Here is a 15,302-nt window from a genome sequence, read left to right as displayed (position 1 = left end):
TGGGGGCATTCTGAATATATTTTAAAGCCATGGATATACATTATATGGATATACAATATATTATTCAATAGAAGACCCTGCTGGTGTTACAAAAATGAAAAAATAAAAATTGGCAATATATTACAACTTCATATTATGTAGAAAAAAGACATCCAAAATCTTTGTTGTGTTAGGGATTATATAGACATATGGCTTCCTTGATGAATGTGACTTTACTGTAAAGAGCATGAGTTAGTCTTTGTGTTGTGAGGTGTGCCATTTCATTGCTGTAGAGTTCTCCCAGCCAGAGTGAGCTCATTCTCCAATGGGGTGTATGCTGTCACTCAGTCTCTGTGTAAAATCCCTGGTGTTTGACTTTTGACTGGGTCACTCAATGTTGTGATTGGGATAAAGGACCTGCACAGTCACGCCACAGTCACTGGGCTAAGGTTCTAATCCTTTCTATCCCCTCACTCTGATATCATGGCTTTACAGTCACACGAGGGTCATGCACAAACCATATGGCCTTTTTTGTACAGGTGCAGCCATGTTGGGAAGTATAACGTAACACAATGGTAAAATCAGATATAGGATTTATTTTTACTGTTTTATTAAACATCCACCTATCTTCCTCCAGGTGTATTGTACCTGGCCTCTACTCTAACCCACCTGGGCACCGCCAGCGTAAAACTCTCCATATCTGCCCGGGACGGGGTGGGCTTGAGCTCCGCCCGCCCCGCCACGGTTACCGTCGACATCCTGAGCAGCGCGCTGGCGCCCGCCGTCTTCCGGCGTTCCCGCTACACCTTCTCCGTGCCCGAGGACTCGCCTGTGGGCACTCCTGTGGGCACAGTGCAGGCCGACAGTCCTGAGAGTGAGTTTCAGAGTCGGAGATGGCCCACCAGCGTTTCCATCGCCATTACAGTGACCGTTAGCCTAACCCTAACCCTCACTATTTTACCTTCAGTTTTTAGCTAATTCATAGCTGGACAGCAATGCTAGCAGCAGGCTGCTATTCGGTCACTGAACTCTCTGACTACAAGGCTGTAGCTTAAGAACAGTGCAATTCAAGTAGGGTATAGATTTGATATTAGGGTACTTGGTCAACAAGTGGATAAAAATATTAAACCTCAGAATTTGGGGAAGGTGATCCTGTGAGTTTTCACTCTTACCCTAATAAAGCACACCTCATTCAACAGCTTGTTCAGCTACTAATTGTTATAGTCAGGTGTGCCGAATTAGGGTTGAAATGAAAATCTAAAGGATGGTAGATCTCCAGGAACAGGATTGGTTATTGCTGCACTACAGTAATATTGCACATTCTGAGAGACATTCTGTACACCTCCAGATTCCCTGGAGACCCTGTCTTACAGGATTTCCTCGGGGGACCCGCAGGGCCTGTTCCACGTGCACCCCACGTCGGGCCTCATCAGCACCAGTAAGGCGCTGGATCACGAGTCCCAGCCACGCGTTCTGCTCACGCTCCAGTCCCAGACGGACAGCTCTCCGGTCCAGAGCAGCACTCAGGTCAACGTGACCATCACCGATGTCAACGACAACCCGCCGCTCTTCCCCAGGGATGAGGACGCCATCACGGTCTCCCAAAGCACCGCCCCCGGGACCGCGCTCTTCATCGCCCACGCCCGCGACCGCGACAGCGGCGCCAACGGGAGGGTCCGCTACTCCCTGCGAACGGAAGGTTCCGGAACCGAGGCCGGCCCCTTCGCCGTCGACCCGCGCCTGGGCACGGTGTGGCTGAACCGGAGCCTGCCCCAGGACGGGGGGCCCGGGTACACCCTTCGGATCCTGGCGGAGGACGGAGGGGCTCCGTCGCTAACGGCGACCGCGACGCTCGCCGTTACCGTGGACCGCTCGGCGAGCGAGGACGCCCTGGCCTTCGAGACGCTGGCGTACCAGGTGGAGATCGGCGAGGGCGCCCCGCAGGACTCCCGGGTGATCCAGGTACGGGCGCACGGGCGGAGGTCCCGGCCCTACCCCGGCCTGTCCTACTCCCTCCAGCCCCTCTCTGGGACCCCTCCCTTCGGGGTACACCCCGAAAGCGGCTGGCTCTTCCTCTCTCGGAGCCTGGACCACGAGACCACCCCCCTGTACCGCTTCGGAGTGCTGGCCACCGCCCGGGAGGGCGCCTACGTCCTCAGCGCCACGACAACCGTCACCGTCATCGTCCTGGACGAGAACGACAACGCACCCGTCTTCACTCGCGACGCCTACTTTTTTACCGTCCAGGAGGGCCCCGCCCCCCGGGGCCTGATTGGCACAGTCAAAGCGACGGACAGGGACTCCGAGAAGAACTCGCAGCTGTCATACATCCTGCTGTCTGATGGGAAGCACTTCCGTATTAATTCCAATACAGGTTAGAACAGATAACTTTTTTCAGGTATCATTTTGGAAAGGCTAAATTGATTGCACTAGTGTTCAGGGGAATATGTTTTGTTTATATGGCTGTAGTTGAAAGTCAACAGATAGAAAGTCCATGGGCTGAAGCAGCAGAGTATTTTACTCTGTGTGAGCAACAGTCATAAGCTCTCTCTCTCTCGCTCTTCTCTCTCATTCTTTCTTTCTCTCTCTCTCTATTCTCTGTTCTCTTCTCTCTCATTCCCTCTCTCTCTCTGTGTTTCTGTTCTCTTCTCTCTCTTTCTCTCTCTCTCTCTCTCAGGGGAGATCAGTAATTGGGTAGCTCTCGACCGTGAGGCGCACACTCATCACACCCTGAAGGTTCTGGTGACGGACCACGGTTTTCCTCGCCTCAACGCCACCGCTGCCGTTCACATCCTCGTCACCGATGTCAACGACAACCCGCCCCAGTTCCTGCACGTGCCAGCGAGCAAGGAGATCAACGTGCAGGTCAGTGACCCCACAGCAAGCCTAATTATCTTCAGCAATGGCTCACACAACACCGCCACGTGGTGCAGAGGAGCTGTGAACTTTTACCAGTGCCAACCAATGCTAAATTACACATAGAATTCAATAGGGAAGGTAAATAAATAGTTGCACAGTCATTTGTGGTAAAAATCTGACCTATTCTGCTTTCATGATGGTTTTATTTTAAAATAAAATATTAATAAGATATTTTGATTTCATCATTGTTGAGTTATTACATGAGTTGTGTATAAGGAATAATGTGTACATAACTGTGAAAATCAACGAAGCTTTTATTTGTCTGTGTATAGAATGTGATTTGAAGCAGTACTGAGTTAAACTGGAATATCTTCTGTGTTTGTTTCACTACAATGCTCTCCTCTGCCACAACTTACTGACAGATTTGGGCTGGACTGCCTGCTGGCTCTGTGGTAACCACTATGTTTGCCAAAGACCTTGATGCAGGAGAAAATGGAACAGTCATGTTCTCACTGACATCAGGTACGCTCACTAAATCTAAACAGTAGCGGTGGAGCTACTCTATTTCTGAGAACACAAAGAGGCTGCCACAGTGTTTGCTCTGTGTTATTTACAACATCTGTCTGTTACGTGTTGCTTTAAATTGTCCTTGTTAATGAACTGGCTAAGTCTTGTAAACATTCTAGTACTGTAAGAACTCTTAATATACATATTTAAAAAAAATGAATTTTAAGACTGTTCCCAATAATACAGAATTAATTATTTATTCCAAGAGTCAGTTAATACAACGGATATAATTGTAAACATGTAACCCTTATGGAATGCTTTGTTTTTCAGATGACTTCGGTCTTTTTGAGATTGACAGTAAGAGTGGGGAGATCAGGACCACAGGGGATATCTCACAGCCCAGAACACAGTACACTCTGACTGTCATCGCCAGGGACAACGGACCTGCACCACTGGAGGACGTCGCTGTGGTGCACCTGCAGGTGCCTGCCCATTGCATGATGGGATAGATAATCCATTGCGAGTTTCCCTGGATTTGAGCTTATTCCTGATTATAGTGATTATAGTATAGTGATTCAGAGTTTAAAGTGAAGCAGTGTATACTATTATCTATTATCTTACTATTATCTCATTTTAGGGGCGAAAATTAAAGTTCCTCCGAGTTCCCAAGACTCGCCCCTCGAGAATTACATGCTTGTTTTTCACCTCAAAATCTATTGAGCAGATTAAAATTTTTGCTTTTTCTATTTTGTTAGCAGACACCATGGCAATTTTTTTGTCATTTTCAGATTCAGTTTTTCACCATCAGTAAAGCATTCACGCAGCGCAGCAAATGCATTAATGATTAAAACTAAAACTAAATTTAACTAAACTAACTAAACTAAAATTAAAAATTCTAAATGAATTCTTAGGAAATGTATGTTAGGAAACTTCACAGAGTAGCGTGAAAGCCCCTTTTTACCAGTCTCTCTCTCTCTGTGCTGCAGGTTCACCCCTCTGAGGGTGCGGGTGGAGGCGCTGTCTCGCTGGCCCACCTGCGGCTCTCGGTGAGGGAGGACTGCCAGCCCGGGACCGTGGTCGGGTCCGTAGGGTCGCCCGAGAGGCCCCGCGGGACCCTGTACTCCATCGCCGAAGGGGACGGCAGCCTCCACTTTGGGATCGACCGCTCCTCCGGCGACCTGTACGTCAGCCGCGAGCTGGACCACGAGGCCACGCCGCGCTACCTGCTCAAGGTCCAGGCGGAGGACGGCGGTCCGCCGTCGGCCCGCGGCAGCCCCGCGCCGGTCTTCGTGAGCGTCGCCGTGGAGGACGTCAACGACCACACGCCCTGGTTCGCCGACGATGTCATCGTGTTCGGGCTGGAAGAGAACCCGCCACAGGGGGCGCCGGTGTACACCTTCAATGCCAAGGACGGGGACGGGAGCTGGAGGAACAGCGACCTGCGTTACGCTATCGTCGGGGGCGACGGGGCGGAACTGCCGTTCCGCATCGACCCGCTGACGGGGACCCTGACCGTTTCCGGTCCGGTGGACCGGGAAAGGACCCCGAGCGTCGTCTTCACGGTGACCGCCACCGACCAGGCCCTGCTGGCTTCTGACCGCAGGTCTGGAACGCTGACCGCTCACGTGTTCCTCCTGGACGCGAACGACAACGCCCCTGCCTTCGCCTCCTCGGGCGCGGCCTGCGTCCTCGAGGACGCCGAACCCGGCAGCCTGGTGCACCGCCTTGTTGCCAAGGACGACGACCTGGGAGAAAACGCCCTGGTGACCTACGCCATCCTGTCAGGGAACGAGGAGGGCCTGTTCACTCTGGAGGAGAGCACAGGTAGGCCTGCTGTTAAAATGTGAAATAGGAACATCAACTGTGCTCTCATAAGTGAAAGAAGATACTTTTCTGATTTGCAATCTGGTGACGGGCTGACAGCTGGTGCCCTTAGTCGTCGGGTAGATTCTCGCTTGCTGGGGAGCACCTGATGGGTCTTTGGCTGGGCTGCCGGACCCTGTTCCTGGAGATCTACTATCCTGTAGGCTTCCACTCCAACCCTGACAAAGCACATCTCATTAAGCAGCTATAGATCTTATTGAACTCTAATTAATGGAATCAGGTGTGCCAAATGAGGGTTGAAATGAAAACCTGCCAGACAGTAGATCTCTAGTAACAGGACTGGGCAGCCCTGGTCTATAGTGTAATCTCTTCCAGTAATATTGGCTCTGCCTCTCTTCCCTCCGCTGAAGGCCTGCTGCATCTAGCTGCCCCGCTGGACTATGAGTCGTCCACCTCTCACGTGATGGTGGTCCAGGCCACGGACCACGGCCTCCCCAGGCTTTCCTCCACGCAGACCCTCACCGTCTCTGTGCTGGACGTAAATGACCAGGCTCCCGTGTTCGAGCGCACCGTCTACAACGCCACAGTGATGGAGAACAGGGATCCTGGAGAACCGGTGATCCAGGTCACAGCATCAGACAGGGATTCAGGTATATCCAGTTTCTCTCTGCTTTACCCAATTGAATTCATTTCTTTCTTGCATATAATAAATATAGCTGAATGTGGGGGAGATTGCAGTGGAAGTTTGAGGCCTGAAAAATAACACGTGTTCCGACCACCTCTCACCCGAATCTGAAACGAAACCTGAGCATAATCACTTCTTCCCACCCCAAGGCAGAATAGATTAAAAAATATATTTTGAAGTATTAGTTTTCATTTTTATTCCTTTTTATTATTTTAATGTCATAAATCAATAAAATGGATAATAATGTCTGCCAAAGTATAGTAATGTAATATAATGTAATGAAATTTCATGTAATGTAATATTAATCTTGAATTGACTTCAAAGGAATGACCACTGCTTTCTATTTTTTAGCGGTGGTGTTTTAGAACCACTTAGCCTCAAGGGGGCAGCACTAACACACAGGCTGGCTAAGGAGGGGTCTTGCTGCCATTCAGGCCTACTGTATTAAACACAGCTGTCAAAGAACAGCAATCATGTTCTCTTGATGGGAACTTAAATACAAAGTGAGTTTATTACTTTGAGTGAGAGATGTTATCATTTATGAGTTTACAGTGCATATTTAGTTACAGGATTTTGGCCTGAGTAAAGTCAATGCAGTATTTACATGCTAATCACAGCCCACAAACCTGACACCAGCATCAGTGTTTATCCTTGTAAAAATGCTGTGATTCTTGCCACCACAAATCAAAATAGCCTGTAGCCCCAGGTTTGTTGCTTTGGCGAGTGGAGAGGTCAATGTTTTTTGTAAATGTTCCTTTTCTTGGATTTTTTCGTGAGCCTGACTCAAGCCCTTATGCCTTCCACTGTGTTTGAACTTTTCTTTTTTCTCTCTTTTTCGTTGTTCTGCATATGGAATTTAATTACTTATATTTATATTTTTAGTGAACATCACTCCACACATGGAGATGTTAACATATTGAGCATGGACTCCTGAATCGTATTTTTCTTGAAAATACTGACCGTTCTCCTTTCCAAAATAATTTCCACTTCAGCATCAGTGTACGTGCACTGTGACATTCATCAGGTGAAAACAGTCCAAAAATAGCAAGCAGTCAGACAGCGTTGTGAATGTTCATTAAGGATTTGTAATTCAGACCACATGTGCTAATAATGATCCATTTTCACCTAGAGGCTCCAATGTATCCTTCTTTCTCCCAGCATGCTCTTTGTTTCTTTTTTGTTAGATGTTCCCTGACTGTTCCATTTGTTATCCTGGCTAGGCAGGTTTTTGATTGACAGTCCATGAGGAAAGGGTGTTGTGACACCAATATGTCTTGTGGAAGTACAGAGAAAAAAAAAAAAAATGTGGTTGTTACTGGTTGAATATTGTGCAGTGAGACCTGGCTAAAGATCATACTGAATTTCTTCATGAGGTCTCTGGAGTCAGTGAAGGCTATCACTGATCCCACCGAATCCCAGCAGTATCCAATCAAAGGCTTGAGGCCTTAATCCGTCGCGTGAATGGGGTCTCTCCTTGTAGCTCTGGTCTCACGCTCTGGTCTCAAAAGAGAAAAGAAATACTGTTTACCTAACCTTGCTAAACTACTCGGTGATTTGTTTGGACAGCAACAGCAGGTTCTTTCGGGGGCCGTTTGCACATGCTTGCATCGTTAATCAGCGCCCCGTTCCGAGCGCTAAGCACGGGACTCCAGCGAGTCTGGGTCCCTGACGGATCTGTCGTACGCCGCGGGCGCCGCTCGCCTCGCACGCCCCCGAAGCGACCCTCGAGCCGTCGACCCCCTTCCAGAACAGGCGGGGCGCGTACCCGCCACCGGCCCCGGAGCCCGCCACGCCGGTTACTCCTGTGTCCGACCGCGGACCGCTTGCGCAGAGGCTGCCGTGAACGCACGCGGTGATGCAAACCACATGTCGGCGGAGGTTCTCGGGGCTTAGGTTGGGGGGCGGGGAGTGCTTTGTCTCTGTGGGAGGGGCTGGGGGTGTGGAGGGAGGCAGGGAGGTACCGGAGTACAGGGAAACAGGTCATTAATCTGTGTGTTTGCAAATGGCTCTGAACCCTCACCCCCAGACTAGGCTGAATTCGGGGGACATGCTTTACACCCTGGGCTCTATGTTGTGAAGATTGATGGCCGAGGCGGAGAGCGAGTGCGTCTGGCCTGAGGAGGGCGGGGCTTCAGAGCTACAGCAGCAGGCTTTAGGGGCAGATCACATCAGAGCTGTGATCTATAGCTCCAGCACTGCTTTCAGTCTCACCATCTGATAAGACTGTGAGAAAAGCCACTCCGTACCGCAAAGGTCACGCATAGTGTTCGACCCAGAGAAACTGGGGGTTCAGCGGTTCGAGAGGAATTTTAATGAACGTAATGAAATACGTAAGAAAAGTCAGCATGTTCATGTCAAACAAAAAAAAGGTTTGGTTTTGCAATTTTTTTAAATGAACAGCAATCTAAATTTAGAACGGGAATTAAGTAAGGATGATCTTTGCAAGCTTCCGACATCAAGCAGTATTACCATATACCTAACAAAAAACTTTTGGTGAGTCAGGGAATAAAACGAAAAAGTACAGTATTCTGTTACTAATGTATTCAATGTTATCCAAGCCTGACCTGTGTCATTCACTGGATACTGGACCCGGTTTGGTGTATGCGCCTCCTCTGTGATATCTAGCAACTTTTAAGCATTTTCTGAAACTCAATGTACAATGTAGCATATTACCATCTTATGTGCTTGTATGTGTGTGTGTGTGTGTGTGTGTGTAAAAGATGATTACAGGCAAGTGCTTGTCTGGTTTCAAGGTAGTTGCTGCCAAGAGTTGGCGATACACTCATTTATGCATTATCATCACTGGCCATAGAACTTTCGTGTTTCAATAGAAACTAGAAAGATTAGAATATTCTGTTGGCTTTTATTGTATTTTGTGGAGTTTTGTGTAAAGGTAAAGATGCTAATTTAAAAATATACTGTGTATTGTGTTCCAAGTGTGAGTATTTGAAATGCTGTTTTGCAAGATGGCCTGCTTGGTGCATTATCCAAATGGAGACCTTTTGCAAGGCCTCAGCAAGAGTAATCAAGTCGGCACAAGCTTAAAAGTAATGAGGGTTCACCATGCTTGTGTGTGTCACAGAGGAGAACGCTGCGGTGCGTTACAGCCTCCTTCCGGGCCCCGGGTTCGAGCTCTTCTCCATAGACTCTCACACCGGGGAGATCAGCACAACCTCTCAACTGGACCGTGAGAGGCACCAGATGTTCGCTCTCAGAGGTAAGACCAGACAGCCCTTACCTTGCCTCTTTAATCCCAGGAAAGCCATTCACACGGACGGATGTTACCCATGTAGCACACACTTATGATTCTACCTCTGCAGCTCTGTTTTAAGTGGTGCATTTATGGCTTTTGCTGGGAAGGAGTATGGGACTTTTTGGATTTTACTTCAGAATATTATTATTAAAACACTAACTGTACTCTAGAGTTGTCTATCCGTGTGTCACATTTGATCTTGCCAGACAGTCCTTATACCTGATTCTTTAAGATGTGAGCATGTTAATTTATGAGCATGTTAATAAATAATAATATATTACAAATCTTTGTATGAGGGCCTATTCTGCAGTATCAATGTTAATTCTGAAATAATTGTTTTATAAAGTAATCATTTTAAATATGTGATATTGAATTAATTGATTTATTGTCTTTGAGTCCAGAAGACACGCGCGCACACACACACACACACACACACACACACACACACACCAACTGTACACACACATGCACACACACACACACACACACACACAAGGACACACACGGACACACACAAAACCCAAAGAGTGTCTTGGATAACCTCTTTAACTGAGATCATCATTGGCTCTCTCTCCACTGCAGTTTAATAAAATACCTCAAATATTTTTCAACACTTTCCCAGCATGTTGCCACAGGTCATGGGGAATTATCTGGCTTTTCGTTTTTCGAAAAGAACATTACTCATCATATTAATGTGTAATTTCCTTATTAAATGAGGAAATGTAGATTTTTTAACATTAGTTAATGCATACGTGTTCACTTACTTACTTCTATATAATTCCAGTATAAATCTGTATAAAACATTTTGCCAGTTCACATTCTTTTATTATTGTTTTACTTGAATCCAAAAACCCCAGAAACATTTTTTGCAATAAAGTTTTGTCGGATGTGTTGGCTGTCCATGTTGTATAGTCTGGAATGTATAATGTGGAATATGGAATATAGTCAACGATTCAATTTTTTAAAAAGCAGAAATTCAATAAGAGGAAATATGACCTGAACCCCCAGCCAGAACCGTTAAGTAAGAAATGTGAAACTTAAGGGAAATTTTTCCATTGGCACAGCACAGAACATGAATTTAAAAGGGTCTTCTTTTATGACCAACTCCATTTTTGAGCTGTAGCCATCAGGATCTGTTAGATATGGACAAATTAGACTTCTAATCTTGGAAATATTCCAAAGCCCACACATTAAAGGGGAAAAATGCCCCTGAAGTTCTGTAGTAATAGAATATGGAAGAAGATTAATAGAACGCCAGTAGAAGACTGCCAGAGAACTATAGCCAAGGATTGTAAAAGAGGTCGACAGGAGAAGCTGAAATATTATCAGAAGACTATGGTAGAAGCCAACAGAAGAGCACTATAGTTGCGATAACGAACTGTTCGCAGACAATGACTATGTGAAAACGACTCACTACGATACATGTTTGTTAAGGATTGTCAAAGTGTTGTGGTAGAGCAGGACAATGACAGAACACCATGTTCTTAATCGATCGTCTTAACCAGTGATCTCAAACTCAATTCTTGGATGGTCACAGTGTCTATAGGTATTCGTGATTTTTTTCAGTAAGCAACCAATTTAGGCATTGGCAGCAAGGTGTGTTGACTCTATCCTTAATAAGTCTGTTACTTATTAAGTACTTGGAGAGCTAAATCAAAAACTAAAAAGCAGCAGACGCTACAGTGGCCCTCCAGAATTTAGATTTTGAGTTATTTTTCTGAATGGCAGAGTTCTCTGTGCCCCCTTGCAGTTCTGGCCCAGGACAGCGGGATCCAGCCTCTCTCCAGCACCGCCACCGTCCTGTGCTCCATACTCGACGAAAACGACAATGCCCCCGAGTTCATGCAGCCCTCCTTCCTGATCCGGATCCCAGAGAACCTTCCCCCAGGACACCTCCACACGGCCCAGGCTGCCGACCCAGACGCAGGAGCCAACGGGACCGTCCTGTACAGCATACAGGGTGGGTGTGCTCTTGCACTCAAACCCTGGCCTCTCTGCATGACTCTGGGACTATTCTGTGTTTATCATCATTTCCAGTTTAACCACTTTGAGCTGCAAATGTTGTCTGCAGGGTCTCTAATATACAGATTATTATTATTCCTGTCGTATACTGATAGTTATGCATAAATTGATTTTATTTTTGCTTAATATTTGTTTTATTTATTTGTCATTTGTATTTTGATTCTTGGTGGGAAGAGTTAACTTGGGCAAGGGTGTCAGTGATGTGGAGCCTATACTCGCTGGTCTGGGAATGTTGTTAGCCAGGTCTCATGTTAATCAGGTGAATTCAATTATGTTCACTCTGCATTGTAGGCTGCTCTGGATAAGGGCATTTCCTAAATGGATGTAATATAGCATCACGTAGCATAAATGGAAGCTGCTGCTTGTGTACTGGGAAGACTGATGATGTAATGTATTGGCCATTTTATAGGGGAGGACATTGAGGATTTTTTCACCATAAACGCCACAAGCGGAGCGATCTCCACGCTGAAGAGCCTGGACAGGGAGAAGCGGAGCAACTACACCCTTATCATCAAGGCTGAAGACCAGGGTCCAGCCCCCAGGAGCTCCACGGCCCCGCTGCATGTGCTGGTACTGGACGAGAACGACCACAGCCCCACCTTCAGCCAGAAGAGCTACCAGGCGTCCATCAGGGAGGGCCTGCCGGCGGGGTCGGAGGTCATTCGTCTGACCGCCACCGATGGGGACGAGGGCCCCAACGGCGAGGTCACCTTCTCCCTGACGGAGGAGACCCTGGGCGCGTTCGCGGTCGACGGCTCCTCGGGGGTGGTGCGTACGACCAGGCCGCTAGACCATGAGACGCGGTCGCGGTACACCTTCTGGGCCTCGGCCACTGACGGCGGAACCCGGGGTCCGCGCAGCTCGGTCGCCAGCGTGACCGTGACCGTGGAGGACGTCAACGACAACGCCCCGGTCTGCGGCCGCAGTCCCCTCAGCGCCCAGGTCGCTGCGGAGACGGCCCCCAACCAGACCGTCGCCACGGTGAGGGCCCTGGACGGTGACCTGGGCGAGAATGGCACGGTGGTGTTCGCCCTGAGCGAACCGGACGCGGTCTTCGAGGTGGGCGAGGAGACGGGGGAGGTCCGGCTGAAGACGGCTCTTCCTTCTGGTTTCTTCGGCGTGAGGCTCCTGCGTGTGGTGGTCTCAGATCGGGGGACCCCAGCACTCTCCTCCACCTGCCTGGTGCTCATACACCTACAGGGGGAGGAAGAGGGGCTGAAGTTCACCGAGGATGTCTATGAAGTGGCTATACCTGAGAACAGCCAAACCGGTATGCAACCAAACCATTCTTTCTTCAATGTACTGTATATGTTCTGTACCTTTTTCTTACAGCATAAATGCCATATTACCCACTGTAATGAATACAGCATTGGTATTACTGTAGTTAATCTCTAGCTTGAAGTGTTTAGTTCTCCTGCTTTGTACATTACATTGAAGGGATAGCTAATTTTCTGTTTTTTTTAGGATTATTTCTGTTTTAGTGTATGTTTTCTGTTGTGTGTGTTTTTCGTGTGTGATGAAGGATATTTGAGATATTTACAGTATTTACAGAGGTTTCTGATAATATGCCAGTTTTGCAGTGGTTGGCATTGGGGCATTTTGGGGTTTGTGGTCGAATAGAAGAAAGTGCACTTCAAAGCGGCGCGTAAAGTAACAATATGCCTACAGAGGTTCCCTTCTCTCTGAACGGTGCTCTGAATTTCCCTTCCGCTCTTCCGCCAGGTTCCTGGGTAGCGAACGTTGTCGCCGCGGACCAAAACCCGGACGGGCGCAGTGTCGAGTACAGCATTTTCAGCGGAAACGAAGACGGCGCGTTCGCCATCGACGCGCACGACGGTGAGTCCCGAGTCCGTCGTCACCTGACTGCGTGACGACAGGCCGCCGTTGCTCTGCGGGAAACCGCTTCAGAACCAGACTGAACGCAAGCCGCCTACGTGGCACTCCTTCGTGAGCCGCTGTCACACTGTCACGCTCCAGGTCATAAATGTGCGCGCAACGAGAATTTCGACCAGTTCGTCCAATCAGACTAATGACTTCCTTTCATTTTCCTCAGATCGTATTCCCAAAAACAATTGAATCCTTCACTTGTCGTTTGAGTAGCCAGCCACTCTGGTCCCCGTAAGGCCATTCTGTTCTCTTGACATTTTGAGACATTTTTCTTGACTGTTTTTGGAAGGGGGTCGTTTACAGAGAGCGTGTGGAGCCTTATATCGTGGGTCAGAGGCTACATCGAGACCTTCTAGCCTGTCCATCATTAACAGACGTCTGGAACGACACAGCTTTGCCCTGCGTTCCACACGGGTCTTCTGTGCTGTTGAAAACGAAGCATATTGCATCGTTCCGAACAACAAGATTTAGCAAAGCTATATATAAGCTCAACAATTTGAAATGCTTTCATATTTATCTGGCTTTGGTTAAATTATTTTTGACAAGATGATTCCTTTCATGTGTGTCTGTTGTGGATCTTCTGCCATGGGATTGTGCGAAGAACACAAACATCTGTCCGCAATCCACAAACCCACAGGCCAGAGAGGAGCCGGGCTTTCTTCCAAAAAACTTTTTAAGCATTTCTGAAGAACACCAACCTCATTTCACCTTGTTCACTTTTTTTCCATTATGCTAACAGCAGAGTGGACTAAAAATTTGTTGTCTCACTGATTTTCGTCATCAGAGCATGACTGAGAGGGCACAGGTGGTCTTTGGCATACGTAGCCCGTGCTCACTTAGCGTAATTGCTCACACGCTGCCGCAATTATTGTTGCACATTTGACAAACGTGGACTAAACGAAACTAAATGAACCACTGTCGTCTCCCATATTAAGTAGAGATAATATCAGATTTGTTCATTTTTATGGACAATCATTGGCATCTGTAAAAAAAAATGGATATGAAAATTATAATGAGTTTTACTTTCATCTCAGTTTTGTCCCAAAAAAAAGCCGTTTTTAAAAATTCGAATGAAAATAGTTCAGGCTATGATAATCACTAAATCCATGAGGTTTAGAGGAGTTGATGGATGAAGTTCAGCGCACATGTCTCTGAGAGCAGCTTCCCTGCTCTTCCGGATATTCTTACCCTATAGTCTGGGAGCCCAGATGTTCTGATGTCCAGACACTCTCATCTTACCGATAGGCACAGTGGGGAGATGCGGGGTTGGACATCGCTCAGGTTCTCAGAGGGCAGTTTGTGAACGCGAGCCGTGTTTGACACATGCCTCCTCTTGCCATTCTCTCACTTCCCCATGAGTTGATGTGCATCGGTTTACATGCAAAAAAAGATGGCGGATTTATTGCTTTCAGCCACATCGTCTTTTCCAGGGTTCTAGTGGTGATGTATAATCCTGGATCGCGAGCCTATTCTTACCCTTCAGACTGTATGGATTACAGTGATGAAGGCAGGCTGTAATTGCCATCTCATGTTTTGCCCTTCCAGAGTCACTGCTCCCCATTCCGATGCCTGTTTTTGGTTTGCGTTATACGCTCCCACCTTTATGTGTCTCGCAGCCTGAGGCCTTGGATATGTTAGCATTTAAATCACATTTGTTTCCTTGCAGTCATCAGAATGTTTTCCATATATAATTTTGTCTGTTTGGATGTTTGTAGAAATTAAGTAACTCTAGTGAATTGATGTCTTGCACTCAGCGCATCTTCCACATCTGTTCATTCGTTTTAAGAAGCCAGGTCCATATTGAGCAAGTGAACCACAAAAAAGAATTGTGTGAGAGTACAGTATCTACATGTATAAAATTTGTGAGTGACTAATTACCAAGGGTTAGTTCCCCTCGTTTGGTTGTGTTCCTTAGCTGCTGGCTTTCAGTGACCCATCTATTGAAGTCCAAGAATATGCAAATGTGTCTACCTACCATTGCGTCGCAAACTACATTGATAGCTCTTCGTGTTACAAAATGGGATTGACGCGATAGTGAGAATTTATACATGATTTGGCGCCTTCACAGGTGACATTTTGGTGAAGGACCAGAGCCGCCTGGACTTTGAGGAGAGGACGAGAGTCCACCTGGTGGTTCTGGCGGACGACGGGCGGCAGACGGCCCACTGCCGGGTCGCCATCGCCCTGCTGGACGTCAACGACAACCCGCCCACGTTCGAGCAGCGCTACTACAAAAGTGCCGTGTGGGAGGGACAGATACCCAACACCTACGTGATGCAGGTAACA

The 15,302-nt window shown here is 47.5% G+C and overlaps 1 protein-coding gene across 2 annotated transcripts in view; it reads left to right on the top strand.

Annotated features, from left to right (window-relative positions):
• Window positions 1-15,302, top strand: part of dchs2 (dachsous cadherin-related 2) — a 31,259-nt gene that overhangs the window by 7,209 nt on the left and 8,748 nt on the right. For both annotated transcript variants that reach the window (XM_035416628.1, XM_035416627.1), the window contains 12 exons: window positions 617-853; window positions 1,328-2,353; window positions 2,657-2,844; window positions 3,261-3,360; window positions 3,676-3,827; window positions 4,332-5,169; window positions 5,580-5,819; window positions 8,937-9,071; window positions 10,858-11,067; window positions 11,539-12,399; window positions 12,852-12,965; window positions 15,085-15,296. In XM_035416628.1, coding sequence (XP_035272519.1) covers window positions 617-853; window positions 1,328-2,353; window positions 2,657-2,844; window positions 3,261-3,360; window positions 3,676-3,827; window positions 4,332-5,169; window positions 5,580-5,819; window positions 8,937-9,071; window positions 10,858-11,067; window positions 11,539-12,399; window positions 12,852-12,965; window positions 15,085-15,296 — 4,313 coding nt within the window. The remainder of the gene's footprint in view (window positions 1-616; window positions 854-1,327; window positions 2,354-2,656; window positions 2,845-3,260; window positions 3,361-3,675; window positions 3,828-4,331; window positions 5,170-5,579; window positions 5,820-8,936; window positions 9,072-10,857; window positions 11,068-11,538; window positions 12,400-12,851; window positions 12,966-15,084; window positions 15,297-15,302) is intronic.

Source organism: Anguilla anguilla, chromosome 5, assembly GCF_013347855.1.
Source record: "Anguilla anguilla isolate fAngAng1 chromosome 5, fAngAng1.pri, whole genome shotgun sequence".
NCBI lineage: Eukaryota > Metazoa > Chordata > Actinopteri > Anguilliformes > Anguillidae > Anguilla > Anguilla anguilla.
Note: the sequence above shows the minus strand (reverse complement) of the source record. Positions and strands in the feature narration are given on the sequence as shown.